This window comes from Elephas maximus, chromosome 9 (genome assembly GCF_024166365.1).
Source record: "Elephas maximus indicus isolate mEleMax1 chromosome 9, mEleMax1 primary haplotype, whole genome shotgun sequence".
NCBI classification, from domain to species: domain Eukaryota; kingdom Metazoa; phylum Chordata; class Mammalia; order Proboscidea; family Elephantidae; genus Elephas; species Elephas maximus.
Genome location: NC_064827.1, coordinates 44,951,783 through 44,971,122, shown reverse-complemented (window position 1 = coordinate 44,971,122; position 19,340 = coordinate 44,951,783). Strand labels below are relative to the sequence as shown.

General features: G+C 40.9%; 1 protein-coding gene across 5 annotated transcripts in view; it reads right to left on the bottom strand.

Moving 5' to 3' along the window:
* The window catches only part of RECK (reversion inducing cysteine rich protein with kazal motifs), an 87,379-nt gene that overhangs the window by 3,876 nt on the left and 64,163 nt on the right, over nucleotides 1–19,340 (bottom strand). For all 5 annotated transcript variants that reach the window (XM_049896683.1, XM_049896685.1, XM_049896686.1 and 2 more), the window contains 5 exons: nucleotides 18,262–18,450; nucleotides 16,737–16,859; nucleotides 7,441–7,612; nucleotides 2,667–2,859; nucleotides 1,189–1,399 (listed from right to left, as the gene is read on the bottom strand). In XM_049896683.1, coding sequence (XP_049752640.1) covers nucleotides 1,189–1,399; nucleotides 2,667–2,859; nucleotides 7,441–7,612; nucleotides 16,737–16,859; nucleotides 18,262–18,450 — 888 coding nt within the window. The remainder of the gene's footprint in view (nucleotides 1–1,188; nucleotides 1,400–2,666; nucleotides 2,860–7,440; nucleotides 7,613–16,736; nucleotides 16,860–18,261; nucleotides 18,451–19,340) is intronic.

Below are 19,340 nucleotides of genomic sequence, written 5' to 3'. Positions count from 1 at the left end.
TGGGCGAGGCAGGGCAGTGCTTCCCCTGGGCCTTTGTTTTCTTCTGCAAAATGAAGAAGCTGGTGTTTCAGAGGATCCATAGTATTTGATTCAAATTTAATTTTAAAAATTATTTTAAACTGTTAAAAATTATAACAAATGTGGCATAATCAAATGTAATATTATACCACATTTTAACCCAAGAGCAATCAGTAACCGATGCATTAGTAATCTCCCTACCCAGGCCCTCCCTATCCTCCTTTGTTTGTTTCACTTTGTCATGCTTGTTGCCACCTGACTTAGCACGGTTTTGCACAGTAGCGTGTGTTTGGTCTGTCTCCGCGTTCAGGACCCAGTCTCCAGGAGGGTAGAGGCTTTGTTGTGCTCACTGCTGTGTCCCCAGTGCCTAGAAGAGTATCTGTCATGTCGTGGAAGCTCAATAAATACTTGATGAATTAACGGGTGAAGGAATGAACTTGGTAGGCTTCAGGCTAACCTGTACCGTGCAGACTCAGAATAAAGCCTCTCTGCCTGCCCCTGTTTAACTGAAGAGTGTGAGGTTATAAGGTAAGCTGTTGAAAAAACTGCTGCTGCTTATAAGTCTGTATGAAACCAGGCTTTCTTGATTATATGCAACCAAAACAATTAAATTAGATGCTAAGGCTAATCTAATACAATGACTATCTTCTGTTTCTGTCAATTTTCAATGTTTGTGGTTATCAAAACTACTTTAGTTATTCATCCATTAATTACCAATTTATTATTCATTAAATTTATAATAAGTAAATATATGCATTTGAACTTTTAATTCTTAAATACTGCTTTATGTGTTTATAAATTGGTGCTTGGTTACTGTAAGATTTTATTTGAAAACAGTTTGCCATATTGTTGTAATACCACTGGACCAGATGATGTCTAAGGGGACCCACAGCTTTTTTTTTAATTTTTATTGTGCTTCAAGTGGAAGTTTACAAATCAAGTCAGTCTCTCACACAAAAACTTATATACACCTTGATACACACTCCCAATTGCTCTCCCCTTAATGAGACAGCCCACTCCCTCCCTCTACTCTCTCTTTTTGTGTCCATTTCACCAGCTTCTAACCCCCTCTACCTTCTCATCTCCCCTCCAGGGAGGAGGTGCCAACATAGTCTCAAGTGGGACCCACAGCTTTTCAAGGTCAGCCTAGAGTGATGCTACCCATCCTACCGGGTGGGACGATGGGTTTGCACCCAGTTGCTGAAACCAGAGGACACTTCACAGCAGCACACTCGGCGACAGAACTGTACTCTGAGAGGACCCCGACTGCCTGGCAGGGTCCATAGTAGTCGACGGCCACCCGGTCCGAGTAGGCTGCACACACGCTACTGTAGGTCTCACCATTGTGTCCACACACGGGCTCTATGTCTCTGCAGAAGGGCTGGAGGCAAATAAAGCACAGTGAGCCTGGGAACTTCTAGGGTATACTTTTCCTAACCAAGAGTGTGGAGCAGACCTCTCTATTTTTAGGAAGAAAAATGATACAGACATAAATTCCAGGGATCCTGTTAAGTTCCTGAGATGGGCTGAATGGGGACAACAGGGATATCCCAAGATAAGCTGAAGAAATTGCTTTTTCAGCCTCTCTAAGGCTTGGGTGCTCATTTCACGTGAACTGATAGGAGATAAAAATCCTCTCTCCCTCCGGGCTTGTATTAGTACCCCAGACATGGCTGTCTGAAGAAAACAAGATCAATCTTCATGCAGATGTGGAGGTCTTGTCATTTCACACTGGGTATGGGATGAGAAGACTCCCATACCCAGAGAGAAGAATAGGGCAATCAAGAGCGGGGCAGGTAGAACCTGGATCCATCAGCTGGGTTAGGAATATGTCAGAGAAAAATCACAGCCAGGAAGAGGGGACAAGGTAGAAGAGAAGATTGGGAATTCAATCTTTAGAAGGTACAAATGCAACTGGGACAGAAGCTTTGAGAGAAAACAAGTACAGGAAAGACAAGCTGAAGGGATTTTTTTCTGACCACAAAGACCAGGGAATGAGAAACAATCATGTCAGCTGTTAGCTGGTTGTGGGCAGGGGATTCTGGGCCCAAACATGGGAATCCCCCAGGGAATGCGGCCAGCACATAGGTCAGTGGTGCATGTGGGAAGTCTCCAGTGGGAGTTGTCCTCATGGTTATTTTTTTAACGTGAATGCAGATTCCACAGCCCCAAGAGATCGATAAATAAGCTATTATAAAAAGACATTAGGTTTTAGAGAAATTTTCAATTTTCAGTGCTGCAGAAGGTGGGACTGTGGTAGGAAGAGTGGAAAAAAAGTCTTTTCTTGGTTGTTTTACCTCACATTCTTCCTGATTTGTTTTCTAGTGAGTACCCACAGAACTAGGAGAAGTGAAAATGGTGCTGCTGCAAGCCATGAATGTGAAACTTCAAATTCTTTTCCTAGGAGTGCTCTGTAAGAAGCCACTCTCTCCTCTTGCTCACACACGATGTACACAAAAGCACACACAGTACCAAGACAGCCCTCCAGAGGCAGGAGAAAAAGCCAGTCTTGGGGATGATTCATTTTTAGTGGAGGATTGAGTTCTCCAGACTTAAGATTCCAGGAATCTCACTGCCAATTCTTATATAAAAGATCATAAACAATCTTATGCTTAGTGTACTTTGGTTCATCAGCCAAACAGCTATACCTGGCACAGGCCTTTGTAAGAGAGAGTTTTTCCTCTTTGGTATAAAGCGCAGAGATTGTTGTGCTCCATGTGGTCTGTGTCACAAACAGGATCGCGGGCCTGGTCACAGGTGAGCTGTCTTGGCACACACTCATATTGGCTACATCCAAATTTCTCAAATGTTGTCAGGCAAACTTGTGGTTTTGGTATGCATCTGAAAAACACAAATGCAACACTGTGAGCCAATGGAAGGAGGGACTGTGGTGAGCCCAGCAAAGCACTAGGCTAGGCACAGGAGGTTGAGGAGAAAGCAAGAGATAAATCGGAAACAGCCCCTGTTCCCAGGAGCTTACAAGACTGGAAGAGTCAAGCATGCATATAAAGTAGGCTACCAGGTAGGAAATTACACACAGAATCCAGCCATTCTGACTGGCAAGCTGGGGCAAGCATCCTGGAGGAGGTGGTGTTCTAGCTGGAAACTGGAGGGTAAGGAGGACCGCACTGGCTTGGCAGGCTGAGGATGCAGTATGGGCAAACGTGTGGTGCGAGTGACACTGCAGGCAGGAGCCAAGGATGCATGGAGTAGAAGTGACATGAGATGAGGCCAGACAGGTGGGCTGGGTTCCAGTGATGGAGGCCTTGAAGTCAATAATGGGTGGAACATTTTCAGGTACTTAATTCTCTGCTAAGAAGCCCTGGTGGTGCAAATGGATAAGTGCTCAGTTGCTAACCATAAGGTTGGTAGTTCGAGCTCACCCAGTGGCTCCACAGGAGAAAGACATGGCGATGTGCTTCCCTAAAATATTACAGCCTAGGAAACCCTATGGGGCAGTTTTACTCTGTCACATGGAGTCACTATGAGTTGAAATCAACTCAACAGCACCCAATAACATTTTTCTGCTGGAGTCCCAGGGTGGTACAGATGGTTAATGCTCTTGGTTGCTAATCAAAAGGTTGGTGGTTCAAGTCCACCCATAGGCACCTTGGAAGAAAGGCCTGGGGATCTACTTACCAAAAAAATTAGCTGTTGAAAACCCTGTGGAGCATAGTTCTACTCTGACACACATGGGGTTTCCATGAATAAGAATTGACTCAACAGCAACTGGATAATTTTCAGCTTGGTTAATATGAGCCTGTTTTGAGAGAAGGCGTCACTCTATGTCCTGAAAAATTCAGAGGGAAGGCTTTCGGTTTCTCTGTAAGTATGATGTTATCTGTGGGTTCTTCATAGATGGCTTTTATAGGTTGAGGAAATTCCCTTTCTATTTCTAGTGTTTTTATCATGAAAGGGTGTTGGATTTTGTCAAATGCTTTTTCTGTGCCTAATAGGATGATTGTGTCATTTAAGAGAACCACCAAAAACCCAAACCAAACCCCTTGCTGTTGAGTTGATTCTGACTCACAGTGACTCTGTAAGTCAGAGAGCTGCTACACAGGGTTTGCAAGGAGCGGCTGATGGATTAGAATTGTCAACTTTTTGGTTAGCAGTTGAAACTCTTAACCACTGCACCACCAGGGCTTCAGAGAACATCAGACAGGTCAGATAATTAACAGTTCTCTAGGAATGAGGCTCTGAAAGAGCTCCAATCCTGTTCTGCCCTCTGCTGGTGACAGCTAGGCTGTATTTTTTTTTTTTAACACCATGGTTTGCAGGTTTTCAAGCCTATTTATTGTAAGAAGCCTCGGTGGTGCAGTGATTAAAGCGCTTGGCTGTGGGCCCACCAGCTGGTCCACAAGAGAAAGATGTAGCAGTCTGCTTGTAAAGATTCATAGCCTTGGAAACCCAATGGGGCAGCTCTACTCTGTCCTATAGGGTCGACGGATGGCAGTGTTTTTTTGTTAAGCCTATCGTGGAGCTGGATTGGGGATGGCTGTGGGGAGATGGGGGCCCTGGTGGTACAGCGGTTAAGCATTTGGCTGCTAACCAGAAGGTCAGCAGTCTGAATCAGCCATTCCTCGGAAACCCTATGGGAGCAGTTCTACTCTGTCCTACAAGGTTGCTATGAGTTGGAAAAAAGTCATTGGCAATGGTTTTTTTTTGGTGGGAAGATGGGACTAGGGAAAATTAAAACACCATAAAACTCACTGTTCTTGCTGTCATTCAGCTGTTTTTTGGTGGCGGTGTGGGGGAGAGGAGGAATACAGTAGCTAGAGTTACTTACCCTAATAAAAGCATCTTTTCAAGTATTTAAGAACCACTTGTTTTTCTTTTTTCTGTGTTTATGTCCTTGGCCCATTTTTCTAGTAGGTTGATCTTTGCTCACTTTATATTAGGTTGTTGATCTTTTTCTTATCGCTTTGTAGGGGCTCTTTATATTTTTATACTGTAAGGACATAAGCCCTTTCTCTGATATATGATGCTAATCTTCATCCCAGTTTGTCATTTGCCTGTTACCATGCAGAAAACTTTGGTTTTCATGTAGCCAAATTTTTCAATCTTTTCTTCTACATTGGTTTGTGTTGTATCCAAAAAGGCCTTTCTGACTTTCAGATCTCTTTTTATTGCTTTTATTAAAAAAGCAACACAACTTTATTCAGAAAGGTAAGAAAATGAAGAAAACCAAACAAACAAATGAACACACAAAAATCAAAACAACCCTCATTTCTCCCTCCCAACATGACCTATATAATCCTTTCGGCTTATTGCTTTAGCCTTGCTTTCCTTATGCACAGCAACTTGTCTTCTTTCCAAAGAAACTTTCTGGGCTTAGTTTTCATGGTATAAACTTTGCTAGACAGGCAACCAGTTCTCTTTGCCATTTTCTTTTAACACATAAGAAAATGTTTTCCTCCCTCCATAACCCTAGTGGTATAGTGGTTAAGAGCTATGGCTGCTAACGAAAAGGTCAGCAGTTCTAATCCACCAGGTGCTTTTTGGAAACCCGATGGGGCAGTTCTACTCTGTGCTTTGGGGTCACTATGTGTTGGAATTGACTCGATGGCAACGGGTTTGTTTGTTTTTAATACTGTGCCAGAGTTTTTCAAACAGGGAAGCAATTGCTTATTCTCTACAAAATCCTTCATAAGCGAAAGACTGTGGCACTGCAAAGTATTCCTCTCAGTTCTTTGAGGAAGCAGAAAGTCCAGTTCTAACCCAAAACTCCAGTTTCAAAAGACTGAAGCCTAAGAAAGTCAACAGCACACTTGCATGGTGGCCACCACATACAGAATGCCATCATTAAGCCCAGGCCAACTATATCCTGAGCTCAGTGAGGAAGTTGCAGAGAAAGGAGCCTAAGAAAAGTAATTTCAAAAAACTGAAAGCTTTCGCTCTGAATTTTTCAGGACATAAAGTAAAGCCTCCTCTCAAAACAGGCTCATATTAACCAAGCTGAAAATTATCCAGTTGCTGTCGAGTCAATTCTTATTCATGGCAACCTCACGTGTGTCAGAGTAGAACTATGCTCCATAGGGTTTTCAATGGCTAATTTTTTTGGTAAGTAGATCCCCAGGCCTTTCTTCCAAGGTGCCTGTGGGTGGACTTGAACCACCAACCTTCTGATTAGCACCCAAGAGCATTAACCATTTGTACCACCCAGGGACTCAAGCAGAAAATTGTTGTTGGGTGCTATTGAGTCGATTTCAACTCACAGCAACCCCATGTGACAGAGTAAAATTGCCCCATAGGGTTTCCTAGGCTGTAATATTTTAGGGAAGCACATCGCCAGGTCTTTCTCCTATGGAGCTGCTGCTTGAGTCTGAGCCATCAGCCTGAGCACTTAACTGTTTGCACCATCAGGGCTTCTTAGCAGAAAATCAAACACCTGAAAATATTTCATTCATTATTGACTTCAAAGCCTCCATCACTGGAGCCCAATCCACCTGTCTAGTCTCAGCTCATGTCACTTCTACTCCATGCATCCTTGGCTCCTGCCTGCAGTGTCACTCGCACCACACGTTTGCCCATACTGCATCCTCAGCCTGCCAAGCCAGTGCGGTCCTCCTTACCCTCCAGTTTCCAGCTAGAACACCACCTCCTCCAGGATGCTTACCCCAGCTCACCAATCAGAATGGCTGGATTTTGTGTGTAATTTTCTACCTGGTAGCCTACTTTATATGCATTTCCAGAGATTTCTCATATTCAATCTGTAAAATAAAGGTATATAAGTAGAAGAAAATTTCTTCTTAGTATCAGGCATAATAAAAACCAAACCTGTTGCTGTCGAGTCGATTCCGACTCATAGTGACCCTACAGGGCAGAGCAGGATTGCCCCAGAGGGTTTCCAAGGTTGTACTCTTTACAGAAACAGACTGCCACATGTTTTTCCACTGAATGGCTGGCGGGTTCAAACCACTTACCTTGTAGTTAGCAGGTGAGTGCTTAACCACTGTACCACCAGGGCACCTTACTATTATGCATAAATAGCTACCAATAAAAATATACCCATTTCTTGTCTCCTTTTCTAGGTCTCCTTGCCTCACACTTCATGTTCTAGTCTTACAGAACTGCTATAGCTCCCAGCATACACTATGCTATCTCATTTCCAACAACCAAGATTTTTGTTCCTGTTACTTTTTCTGCTTTCACCAACACCACCTTTCTGCCACTGCAAATTATCACCTGCAATTGCCTACTCATCCTTCTGGATTCGCATCCTCTGGGGTATTTCCTAGGCCCTTCCCCAGGCTTCATTAACCACTCGACTTCTGTGCTGCCAGTCACAGCCTGCTTATCAAATGCTTTACCTGGCTCTCTTTCCCTCTACGCTCCAATATCTTTAGTGTGGACACCACTTCTTATTCATCTTTGCATTCTACTGCCTGGTACATAGATCATAAGAGCCGTTTGACTTACCTGTGGCTTTTTGGGCAAGAATTTGGATTACATGGATCCTTTGAGATGCAGGATCCAAACTCAAATTGATGGTCCTGGAGACCCACACAGCGAGCAATGCAGGCACTGGGGTATGTGCGCCCGTTCTGCCCACACACGGGGACAAACTGATCAGCACAGTTACAAGGCAGACCTGAAAAGAGGAAACAGTCTCAACTATATGTACTTGTCTATTCCCTCTCCTCTCATACTTCCTTCTTAAGGTGTATCACATGGAGGTCTAATGTTAAAACAGAATTGTCAGTTAAGTCAGAAAAAACTTCTCTGCAATCCCTGACAGGGTTTTTAAAGGCAGCAAGGCTATGAGACGCCATAATGGCTGTATAATGGCTTTTCTTTGTTCTTTCCATTGCCAGATAATTAAGGGCTTCCAGATCTTGATCCCAGATAGAGACCCCTATAAAGAAGGCTATAGGTGGTTAAAGTAAAGAATGTTTTTCCCAATTCGGTATATAAAATTTGTAATTTAGATTTTTGAGCTTTGGCTTGGGGAATTTCTCTAATGTGAAAGGGTGATACCAAAACCAAGACAGACCTTGAAGGCTGTAGGCTCCTCACATAGGTCCCTTCCACTCTAATCTCAAACCAAAACCAAACCAAACCCGTTGCCACTGAGTCGATTCCGACTCATAACAACTCTATAGGTCAGAGTAGAACTGCCCCCTAGAGTTTCCAAGAAGCGCCTGGTGGATTCAACTGCTGACCTTTTGGTTGGCAGCCACAGCTCTTAACCAGTACACCACCAGGGTTTCCTAATCTCCTTAAAAAAAAAAGAAAATAATGAGAAGGTGACTTAGGAAATTATTATAATTTTGAAACTGATGAGCTTTTATGAATGTCTCTTTCTGAGTTACATTTGAGTTCCAAGAAATGTGGTACACTTTGTGGCCAGTAAAATCCCCTCAGATTCTGCTAGCTAAATAGTCATTAATTTCATTTATCCCAGGGCACTAGGGGACACACACTACACACAAAAAGGTTCTGCTAGTTGTGAAGTTCACCTTCCAAAAACATTTAGATATAAATAAATTAAAAGGTAAAAGTTGACTCTATAAATCTTTAGCATGTTCTTTATTCCCACACCCCTCCATGGCTACTCTAAGGAAGTAGGTGGTGAGAAAAACAGAACAGACACAACCTAGAAAATACACAGGCATTTTGAACCACAATTTACGGGTAAGTAAGGTAGTTTACCAGATAAAAAAAAGTTGCATTTAATTAAAACCATTCTAATCACTTTAATCACTGACCCTGTTTTTTTTATTATTTTTAAAATAATTTTTATTGTGCTTTAAGTGAAAGTTTACAAATCAAGTCAGTCTGTCACATATAAGCTTATATACACCTTACTTTACATACTCCCATTTACTCTCCCCCTAATGAGTCAGCCCCATTCCCTTCTTCCAGTCTCTCCTTTCGTGACCGTTTTGCCAGTTTCTAACCCTCTCTACCCTCCCATCTCCCCTCCAGACAGGAGATGCCAATACAGTCTCAAGTGTCCACCTGATACAAGTAGCTCACTCTTCATCAGCATCTCTCTCCAACCTATTGTCCAGTCCCTTCCATGTCTGATGAGTAGTCTTTGGGAATGGTTCCTGTCCTGGGCCAACAGGTTTGGGGACCATGACCGCTGGGATTCTTCTAGTCTCAGTCAGACCATTAAGTCTGGTCTTTTGATGAGAATTTGGGGTCTGCATCCCACTGTTCTCCTGCTCCCTCAGGGGTTCTCTGTTGTGCTCCCTGTCAGGGTAGGCACTGGTTGTGGCTGGGCACCATCTAGTTCTTCTGCTCTCAGGATGATGTAAGTCTCTAGTTCCTGTGGCCCTTTCTGTCTCTTGGGCTCATAGTTATTGTGTGACCTTGGTGTTCTTCATTCTCCTTTGATCCAGGTGGGTTGAGACCAATTGATGCATCTCAGATGGCTGCTTGTTAGCATTTAAGACCCCAGACGCCACACTTCAAAGTGGGATGCAGAATATTTTCATAATAGAGTTTATTATGCCAATTGACTTAGAAGTCCCCTTAAGCCATAGTCCCAACCCCCCGCCCTTGCTCCGCTGACCTTTGAAGCAATCAGTTTATCCCGGAAACTTCTTTGCTTTTGGTCCAGTCCAGTTGAGCTGACCTTCCCTGTATTGAGTATTGTCCTTCCCTTCACCTAAAGTAGTTCTTATCTACTAACTAATCAGTAAATAACCCTCTCCCACCCTCCCTCTCTCTTCCCCTCTCGTAACTACAAAAGAATGTGTTCTTCTCAGTTTATACTATTTCTCAAGAACTTATAATAGTGGTCTTATACAGTATATGTCCTTTTCCAACTGACTAATTTTTTTTTAAATTTCACTCAGCATACTGCCTTCCAGGTTCCTCCATGTTATGAAATGTTTCACAAATTCGTCACTGTTCTTTACCGATGCGTAGTATTCCATTGTATGAATATACCATCTATTGATGGACACCTCGGTTGCTTTCAGCTTTTTGCTATTGTAAACAGTGCTGCAATAAACATGGGTGTGCATATATCTGTTCATGTAAAGGCTCTTATTTCTCTAGGGTATATTCCGAGGAGTGGGATTTCTGGGTTGTATGGTAGTTTTATTTCTAAATTTTTAAGAAAACGCCACATAGATTTCCAAAGTGGTTGTACCATTTTACATCCCCACCAGCAGTGTGTAAGAGTTCCAATCTCTCCATAGCCCCTCCAACATTTATTATTTTGTGTTTTTTGGATTAATGACAGCCTTGTTGGAGTGAGATGGAATCTCATCTTATTTTTAATTTGCATTTCTCTAATGGCTAATGATCGAGAGCATTTTCTCATGTATCTGTTAGCTGCCTGAATATCTTCTTCAGTAACGTGCGTGTTCGTATCCTTTGCCCACTTCTTGATTGGGTTGTTTGTCTTTTTGTGGTTGAGTTTTGACAGAATCATATAGATTTTAGAGATCAGGCGTTGGTCAGGGATGTCTTAGATGAAAATTTTTTCCCAATCTGTAGGTAGTCTTTTTACTCTTTTGGTGAAGTCTTTAGATGAACATAGGTGTTTGATTTTTAGGAGCTCCCAGTTATCTAATTTCTCTTCGTCATAAATAGTAATGTTTTGTATTCTGTTTATGCCTTGTATTAGGGCTCCTAACATTGTCCCCATTTTTTCTTCCATGATTTTATCGTTTTAGTCTTTATGTTTAGGGCTTTGATCCACTTGGAGTTAGTTTTTGTGCATGGTGTGAGGTATGGGTCCTATTTCATTTTTTTGCAAATGGATATCCAGTTATGCCAGCACCATTTGTTAAAAAGACTATCTTTTCCCCAATTAACTGACACTGGGCCTTTGTCAAATATTAGCTGCTCATATGTGGATGGATTTATATCTGGGTTCTCAATTCTGTTCCATCGGTCTATGTGCCTGTTGTTGTACCAATACCAGGCTGTTTTGATTACTGTGGCTATATAATATGTTCTAAAATCAGGTGGAGTGAAGCTTCCCACTTTCTTCTTCTTTATTTATCCAGGGCTTCTTTCCCGTCCATATGAAGTTGGTGATTTGTTTCTCCATCACTTTAAAAAATGTCATTGGAATTTGGATCGGAAGTGCATTGTATGTATAGATGGCTTTTGGTAGAATAGACATTTTTACTATGTTAAGTCTTCCTATCCATGAGCAAGGTATGTTTTTCCACTTATGTAGGTCCCTTTTAGTTTCTTGCACTAGTACTTTGTAGTTTTCTTTGTATAGGTCTTTTACATCTTTGGTAAGATTTATTCCTAAGTATTTTATCTTCTTGGGGGCTACTGTGAATGGTATTGATTTGGTGATTTCCTCTTCGATGTTCTTCTTGTTGATGTAGAGGAATCCAAGTGATTTTTGTATGTTTATCTTGTAACCTGAGACTCTGCCAAACTCTTCTATTAGTTTCAGTAGTTTTCTGGAGGATTCCTTGGGGTTTTCTGTGTATAAGATCATGTCATCTGCAGATAGAGATAATTTTACTTCTTCCTTGCCAATCCAGATGCCCTTTATTTCTTTGTCTAGCCTAATTGTTCTGGCTAGGACCTCTAGCTCAATGTTGAATAAGAGTGGTGATAAAGGGCATCCTTGTCTGGTTCCCATTCTCAAGGGAAATGCTTTCAGGCTCTCTCCATTTAGAATGATGTTGGCTGTTGGCTTTGTACAGATGCCCTTTATTATGTTGAGGAATTTTCCTTCAATTCCTATTTTCCTGAGAGTTTTTTATCATGAATGGGTGTTGGACTTTGTCAAATGCCTTTTCTCCATCAATTGATAAGATCATGCGGTTCTTGTCTTTTGTTTTATTTATATGGTGGATTACATTAATGGTTTTTCGAATATTGAACCAGCCTTGCATACCTGGTATAAATCCCACTTGGTCGTGGTGGATTATTTTTTTGATATGTTGTTGAATTCTATTGGCTAGAATTTTGTTGAGGATTTTTGCATCTATGTTCATGAGGGATATAGGTCTGTAATTTTCTTTTTTTTGCCATGTCTTTACCTGGTTTTGGTATCAGGGATATGCTGGCTTCATAAAATGAGTTAGGTAGTATTCCATCATTTTCTATGCTTTGAAATACCTTTAGTAGTAGTGGTGTTAACTCTTCTCTGAAAGTTTGGTAGAACTCTGCAGTAAAGCCGTCCGGGCCAGGGCTTTTTTTTCTTGGGAGCTTTTTGATTACCTTTTCAATCTCTTTTTTTGTTATGGGTCTATTTAATTGTTCTATTTCTGATTGTGTTAGTTTAGGTAGGTAGTGTTTTTCCAGGAATTCATCCATTTCTTCTAGGTTTGCAAATTTGTTAGAGTACAATTTTTTGTAATAATCTGATATGACTCTTTTAATTTCAGTTGGGTCTGTTGTGATATGGCCCATCTCGTCTCTTATTCAGGTTATTTGTTTCCTTTCCTGTATTTCTTTAGTCAGTCTGGCCAGTGGTTTATCAATTTTGATAATTTTTTCAAAGAACCAGCTTTTGGCTTTGTTAATTCTTTGAATTATTTTTCTGTTCTCTAGTTCATTTAGTTCAGCTCTAATTTTTACTATTTGTTTTCTTCTGGTGCCTGATGGATTCTTTTGTTGCTCACTTTCTATTTGTTCAAGTTGTAGGGACAGTTCTCTGATTTTGGCTCTTTCTTCTTTTTGTATGTGTGCATTTATCGATATAAATTGACCTCTGAGCACTGCTTTTGCTGTGTCCCAGAGGTTTTGATATGAAGTGTTTTCATTCTCATTGCATTCTATAAATTTCTTTATTGCCTCCTTAATGTCAATAACCCAGTCTTTTTTGAGCAGGGTATTGTTCAGTTTCCAAGTATTTGATTTCTTTTCCCTAATTTTTCTGTTATTGATTTCTACTTTTATGGCGTTGTGGTCTGAGAAGATGCTTTCTAATATTTCGATGTTCTGGATTCTGCAAAGGTTTGTTTTATGACCTAATATGTGGTCTATTCTAGAGAATGTTCCATGTGCACTAGAAAAAAAAGTATACTTGTTTGCTGTTGGGTGGAGTGTTCTGTATAGGTCTATGAGGTCAAGTTGGTTGATTTGTAGCAATTAGGTCTTCCGTGTCTCTATTGAGCTTCTTACTGGAAGTCCTATCCTTCTCCGAAAGTGGTGTGTTGAAGTCTCCTACTATAATTGTGGAGGTGTCTATCTCACTTTTCAGTTCTGTTAAAGTTTGTTTTATGTATCTTGCAGCCCTGTCATTGGGTACATAAATATTTAATATGGTTATATCTTCCTGATCAATTGTCCCTTTAATCATTATGTAGTGTCCTTCTTTATCCTTTGTGGTGGATTTAACTTTGAAGTCTATTTTGTCAGAAATTAATATTGCTACTCCTGCTCTTTTTTGATTGCTGTTTGCTTGATGTATTTTTTTCCATCCTTTGAGTTTTAGTTTGTTTGTGTCTCTAAGTCTAAGGTGTGTCTCTCGTAGGCAGCATATAGACAGATCGTGTTTCTTTATCCAGTCTGAGACTCTCTGTCTCTTTAGTGGTGCATTTAGTCCATTTACATTCAGTGTAATTATAGATAAGTATTTTTGTGTGTGTGTGTGTTTAGTGCTGTCATTTTGATGCCTTTTTGTGTGTGTTGTTGACAATTTCATTTTTCCACTTACTTTTTTGTGCTGAGACATTTTTCTTTGTAAATTGTGTGTTCCTCATTTTCATAGAAGTCGAATTTATGTTTGCTGAGTCGTTATGCTTTTCTTGGTTTTTATTTTGAGTTATGGAATTGTTAGACCTCTTTGTGGTTACCTTAATATTTACCCCTATTTTTCTAAGTAAAAACCTAACTTGTATCGTCCTATATCGCCTTGTTTTCCTCTCCATATGGCAATTCTATGCCTCCTGTATTTAGTCCCTCTTTTTGATTATTGTGATCTTTTACATAATGACTTCAATGATGCCCTGTTTTGAGCATTTTTTTCTTTTTAAAATTAATCTTAATTTGTTTTTGATTTCCTTATTTGAGTTGCTATCAGAATGTTCTGTTCTGTGACCTTGTGTTGTGTTGTTATCTGATGTTATTGAGTTTCTGACCAAACAATTTCCTTTAGTATTTCTTGTAGCTTTGGTTTGGTTTTTGCAAATTCTCTAAGCTTGTGTTTATCTGTAAATGTTTTAATTTCACCTTCATATTTGAGAGAGAGTTTTGCTGGATAAATGATCCTTGGCTGGCAGTTTTTCTCCTTCAGTGCTCTATATGTGTCATCCCATTGCCTTCTTGACTGCGTGGTTTCTGCTGAGTAGTCTGAACTTATTCTTATTGATTCTCCTTTGTAGGAGACCTTTCTTTTATCCCCGACTGCTTTTAAAATTTTCTCTTTATCTTTGGTTTTGGCAAGTTTGATGATAATATGTCTTGGTGATTTTCTTTTTGGATCAATCTTATATGGGGTTCGATGAGCATCTTGGATAGATATCTTTTCGTCTTTCATGATGTCAGGGAAGTTTTCTGCCAACAGATCTTCAACCATTCTCTCTGTATTTTCTGTTATCCCTCCTTGTTCTGGAACTCCAATCACACACAAATTATTCTTCTTGATAGAGTCCCACATGATTCATAGGGTTTCTTCATTTTTTTAAATTCTTTTATCTGATTTTTCTTCAAGTATATTGGTGTCAATTGCCTTATCCTCCACCTCCCCCACTCTGCATTCCCATTCCTCGATTCTGCTCCTCTGACTTCCTATTGAGTTGTCTAATTCTGTAATTTTACTCTTAATCTTTTGGATTTCTGCATGCTGTCTCTCTATGGATTCTTGTAGCTTATTAATTTTTCCACTATGTTCTTGAATAATCTTTTTGATTTCTTCAACTGCTTTATCAGTGTGTTCCTTGGCTTTTTCTGTAGCTTGCCTTATTTCATTTTTGAGGTCATCCCTGATGTCTTGAAGCATTCTGTAAATTAGTTTTTTATATTCTGCATCTGGCAATTCCTGCATTGTATCTTCACTTGGGAAAGATTTTGATTCTTTAATTTGGGGAGCTGTAGAAGCAATCATGGTCTGCTTCTTTATGTGGTTTGATATCGACTGCTGTCTCCGAGCCATCTATAAGATATTGTAATGATTTATTTTACACTTGCTCACTGAGTCTTATCTTGTTTTGTTTTCTTTCAATATACGCAGATGGGCTACTAGATTGCACTGTCTTGATTGTTGTAGCCTTTGAATCACTTATGTCCTCTTACCAGCTTGTTTGGGCCATTACCAGAAATATAAGCCTAAGAGTCCATTCACTATTCTTGAGTAGAATCTGATTTTGGTAGATGTCACTATCCTCAGACCCCTATGGCAGGAGGTTAGGTGGTTTGGGTGGAGCTTCAGCCCTCAGTTCCCCATTGTGGGTCAGTGAGGGCTCTGTTTAATAGGTAGAGATATCAGACCTGGAAAACTTGTCTTTCCAGTAATCCGCTAAAACAATTACAGTCAGATCACTATCAGAATTGCCTTTGCAGTATAATAGCCACCTTGTTCCCTGTAGGGATGAAAGCCCAAGACTGTGGATCTCATATGCTTGGCTAGAGCTGGTTCTGTATTTTTAGTCCAATTTCGGGAAGTCAGGGAAGGATTCTTGGTCCCTGGGTTTTTTGTAGCTGGTTCTCTCAGGCCAGGAGAATGGGTTAGGAAAAGACAAAACAAACAAACAAACAAACCGAAGAGCACTTCACTCTCTGGCCCGGGAAATTCCAATGTTAATGAAGCTGCCTGGGAAGAGGAGGGTAGGGATCAGATAGACAGGAGAGAGTCGCACCCAGGAATATAGACAAAGTTACTTATCTTGCTTGGTGAGGACTGTTTTATCTGAGATTCCCGAGGGGCAGGTAGCCTGTGTGCTGTTGTGCTGTTGGCTGGGTCAAGATTGCCCCCCAGGGTCAGGCCCATGTCCTGGCATGTGCTGTCCCAGAAGCCGTGGTCAGTTCCTCCGCTCCCGGTCCAAAGCCCAGCGCCATGGTTCCCTGGCTGGGATGCTGCACTCCCGGCTCTGAAACCAGTCGCTGCCTCCCAGTGACTTCTCCTCCTGTCAGCCGCGTCGCTGCACTGCCTGCGTGCACTGGCTGGGCTTCCCCTGAGGTCAATTCAGGAGGCTAGTGCTACGGCCCGTGTTTGCACCGTCTCAGGATGCTGTGCTCAGCTCCCCTGCGCCCAGTCCAAAACCCAGCGCCGAGGTTTTCTGACTGGGACGCTGGCTCCACGCTCCTAAAACAGTCACCGTTTCCCTGTGGTTGCTTGTTCGTTCTCTTGTTGGCCCCATCAGTGTGCAGTCTGCTTGCGCTGGCTGAGTCTCTGTCACTCAGGTCAACTCTTTAGATCTGTGTTTGATGTTCAGGGTTTGTAGACTGTCATGTATGTGATTGATTCACTTATTTTTCCGAGTCTTTGTTGCAAGAGGGATCTGAGGTAGCGTCTACCTAGGCAGCCATCTTGGCCCCACCCAGGTTTGCGACCCTGTTGTTTTTGACTCACGGAATTCCAGAATATTAGTGCTGGAAGGGCCGTAAGAAACCATTTAGTTCAACGTCTTCAATTCATAGAAGAGCAGAGATTCAGAGTAGGAAACTGTCTTGCTCTCAGATTCTGTATGTATTTTATCGCGTGTACTGTAGTTAAACCCACTCTTGAGAAATCACGCGTCTCATCAGTTAGGCAAGCCTAGAGAAGCTGCCTTTAAGGGAAAAATAGGTCCAGTGGAATGAGGGCCCACTGAGGATAGCCTCTGGGTGACCATGGTTACCTGTGAAGGTGCGATGGTCATCTTCTGAGCTATGCTCACTGAGGCAGAGACGGGTGGAACACACCAAATTGCCAGCAAAACAAGAACAGACATTGCAGTCGATATTAAAGGATGTTCCATGACCTAAGAGAAAGAGAAATAAAATGTTGATCTATATTTAGAAATAAGCATAAATAAAAAATTTAATAGCTTAAAAAGTTTAAAATGGAAATTCCTGAAAGATTACTTCTGAATATGTAACTTAGGGAGTTACATCTGTGATCTTTATGTTTTTGTATTTACCTTTTAGCACATCCCTCCAAATTTCTAATGTGCTGGTCTCACCAGACTGCTCCCAATTCTCTGAGACTGTTTTGACCTGCTCCTCTGCCTGGAATGCTCTTTTCCTCCTTCCAGAATTTCATTCATGTCTTTAGTCCTGATACACTTTTTGGGTCAAAGACCCTCCTGATGTCCTGGCAAGAATGACTCCACAAGAGTACTTGGTCTCTCCTTTTTATGCCTCACATTCTTTCCCATCTTACCATGTGAAGCCTGACCCCAATCCACAATCTTGGTTTCAGCTCTGCAAGGTATTAGCATGTTCTTTGGTACAAAATGGGCCTCCAGTCAGTGGAAGTTTATGGCAGGAATGAATTGGTTTATCCTCAGGTACCCTACCTCCACAAGCAGAAAACAGACTAAGAAACAAACACTTGACTTGCTCTGTGGCGGAAGTTCGGAAGCTCTTTTTAGCCACAAGTACTCTTCTTTCCAATGAGATCTCACACAGAAGGGTAAATAAAGAAGCATACAAAAGCTGAAGTACTCTAGTTGATGGGGGTGGAGTGGGAGTAGAGTTGTTAGGGCTATAAACAAAAGATGGTTAAGGAAGCAGTGGGAAATCAAGACCCCAAGACTTTTAGAGAAGGTGATCAAAGAGTGGCACTTCTTAGTGTGCTCTCTCTCAACCTCCAACCAACCGTGTGGTTCCCACCCTCCAGTTTGCTCTCCATGCTGTTGAACTCTGAGTCTGTGTGTGTGGTGATGGTGGGGCATGGATGGGGAAAGGGTGGAGAGGTGGGTACCTGTGGTCTTGCCTGTGAAGAGCATGAGCATTAGAATCAAATAGGCTGAGAATAAACCCACTTTGGCCATTTACTAGCTGGGCAATCTCTTTAATAAGCATCAGCAGCTTGCTTGTCTGTGAAGAAGGGATGATAACAGTACCTGTACCAAAGGGTAACTGGAGGATTAAATGAGATACTGCAGGCCAAGACATAGCATAGTGCTTGGCACACAGATAGAGTTCAGTAAGTATTAATTAACCATTCCAGTATTAGCTATTAGCCTCTTCTTGAGAAGCTTCTAAGAGGGTTCTTTAGAAGCCCTAGAGCCCTGTATAGTTTGCAAAATAATGCCCTGAAGTATCTAATTTGTAGAGCTTACCCTTGGAGAAGGATCTATCCAATGTTCTTCCTACAAAGTTAAGATAGCGTTTCATATTAAAACCAAAAATAAATAAGGAATACGGTTCAACACTCACTTTTTCTTTTTCCTCCAACAATACAGGACTTCTGGAGGTCTACACAGTGCATCTCCATACAGTTTTCTAAAAGTCCACTTTGTCCACATGAACAAATTTTATAACAACCAACGTCCCCTGCAGATGATGGCACCTGGATTAGTGTCCCTTGACGGACGATGAAATCAGAAGCTTCTCCCAATTTGCAACCTGTACAAACAAAAATTAGCTGAGATAGATGGTACTCCTCTATGACATTGTTCTATGACATTAGACACATTTTACAAAAGTATTCTAGGTACTCTGTGGCTATTAAAGATTATATAATAGAACTTCTACCAGGTTAAGGATTCTGCCTTGATCCATTGGCCAAAAATATATCCTCTCAAATAGAAATTCTGTGTTCTGTGGGATGGTGATGATTAAGGACCTATACTCCAAAATTAGCTCTAGTTAAGCATTAAAATGCTTTGAGGTGTAACTTTTTTTTTTCTTTGGGCTACTCAAAAGTTTTCAAACATAGAAACTGACAGTATTTTTAGAATCATTTTTGTCAGAAAATTTTTTAGTGATGGAACACAGGCATATCTTAAATTGAAAGAAAAATTGAATATTTGGGTGGGTTTAAGAAAAATCCATTTTATATCTTAAACTTTTCTATCTTATTACGAAGTGGGTTTTCTTAGTTTAACAAAACAAGAAAATTCTGAACTGTATTCCATATTTAAAGAATAAGTATGTCACTACTTTAAGCAAATATGCCTTGTTTTCCTTGCCAAGGAAAATACTGGTAAAATTATAATGCAAAGATAATAGAAAGAAAATACTACCTTGAAATTTAAAACACCCAAACATTTTCAGTTTTAATAAGGTTTATTATGATTCCATAGGTGATTTATTTAGGTATTACACAAATACTATATAAATCCTCTGAGACATCATATTTATTTAACTTTTTGCTCTGTTTTACTTCATAAATATTTACAGATGTTGGTTTCAACATGATAAAGAAACATTTTCAACTGGGAAATTGATAAAAGAAAGCAAAAGATTACCACAACTATATTCTAAAGGGACCCACAGAGAGATAAAGACTATCA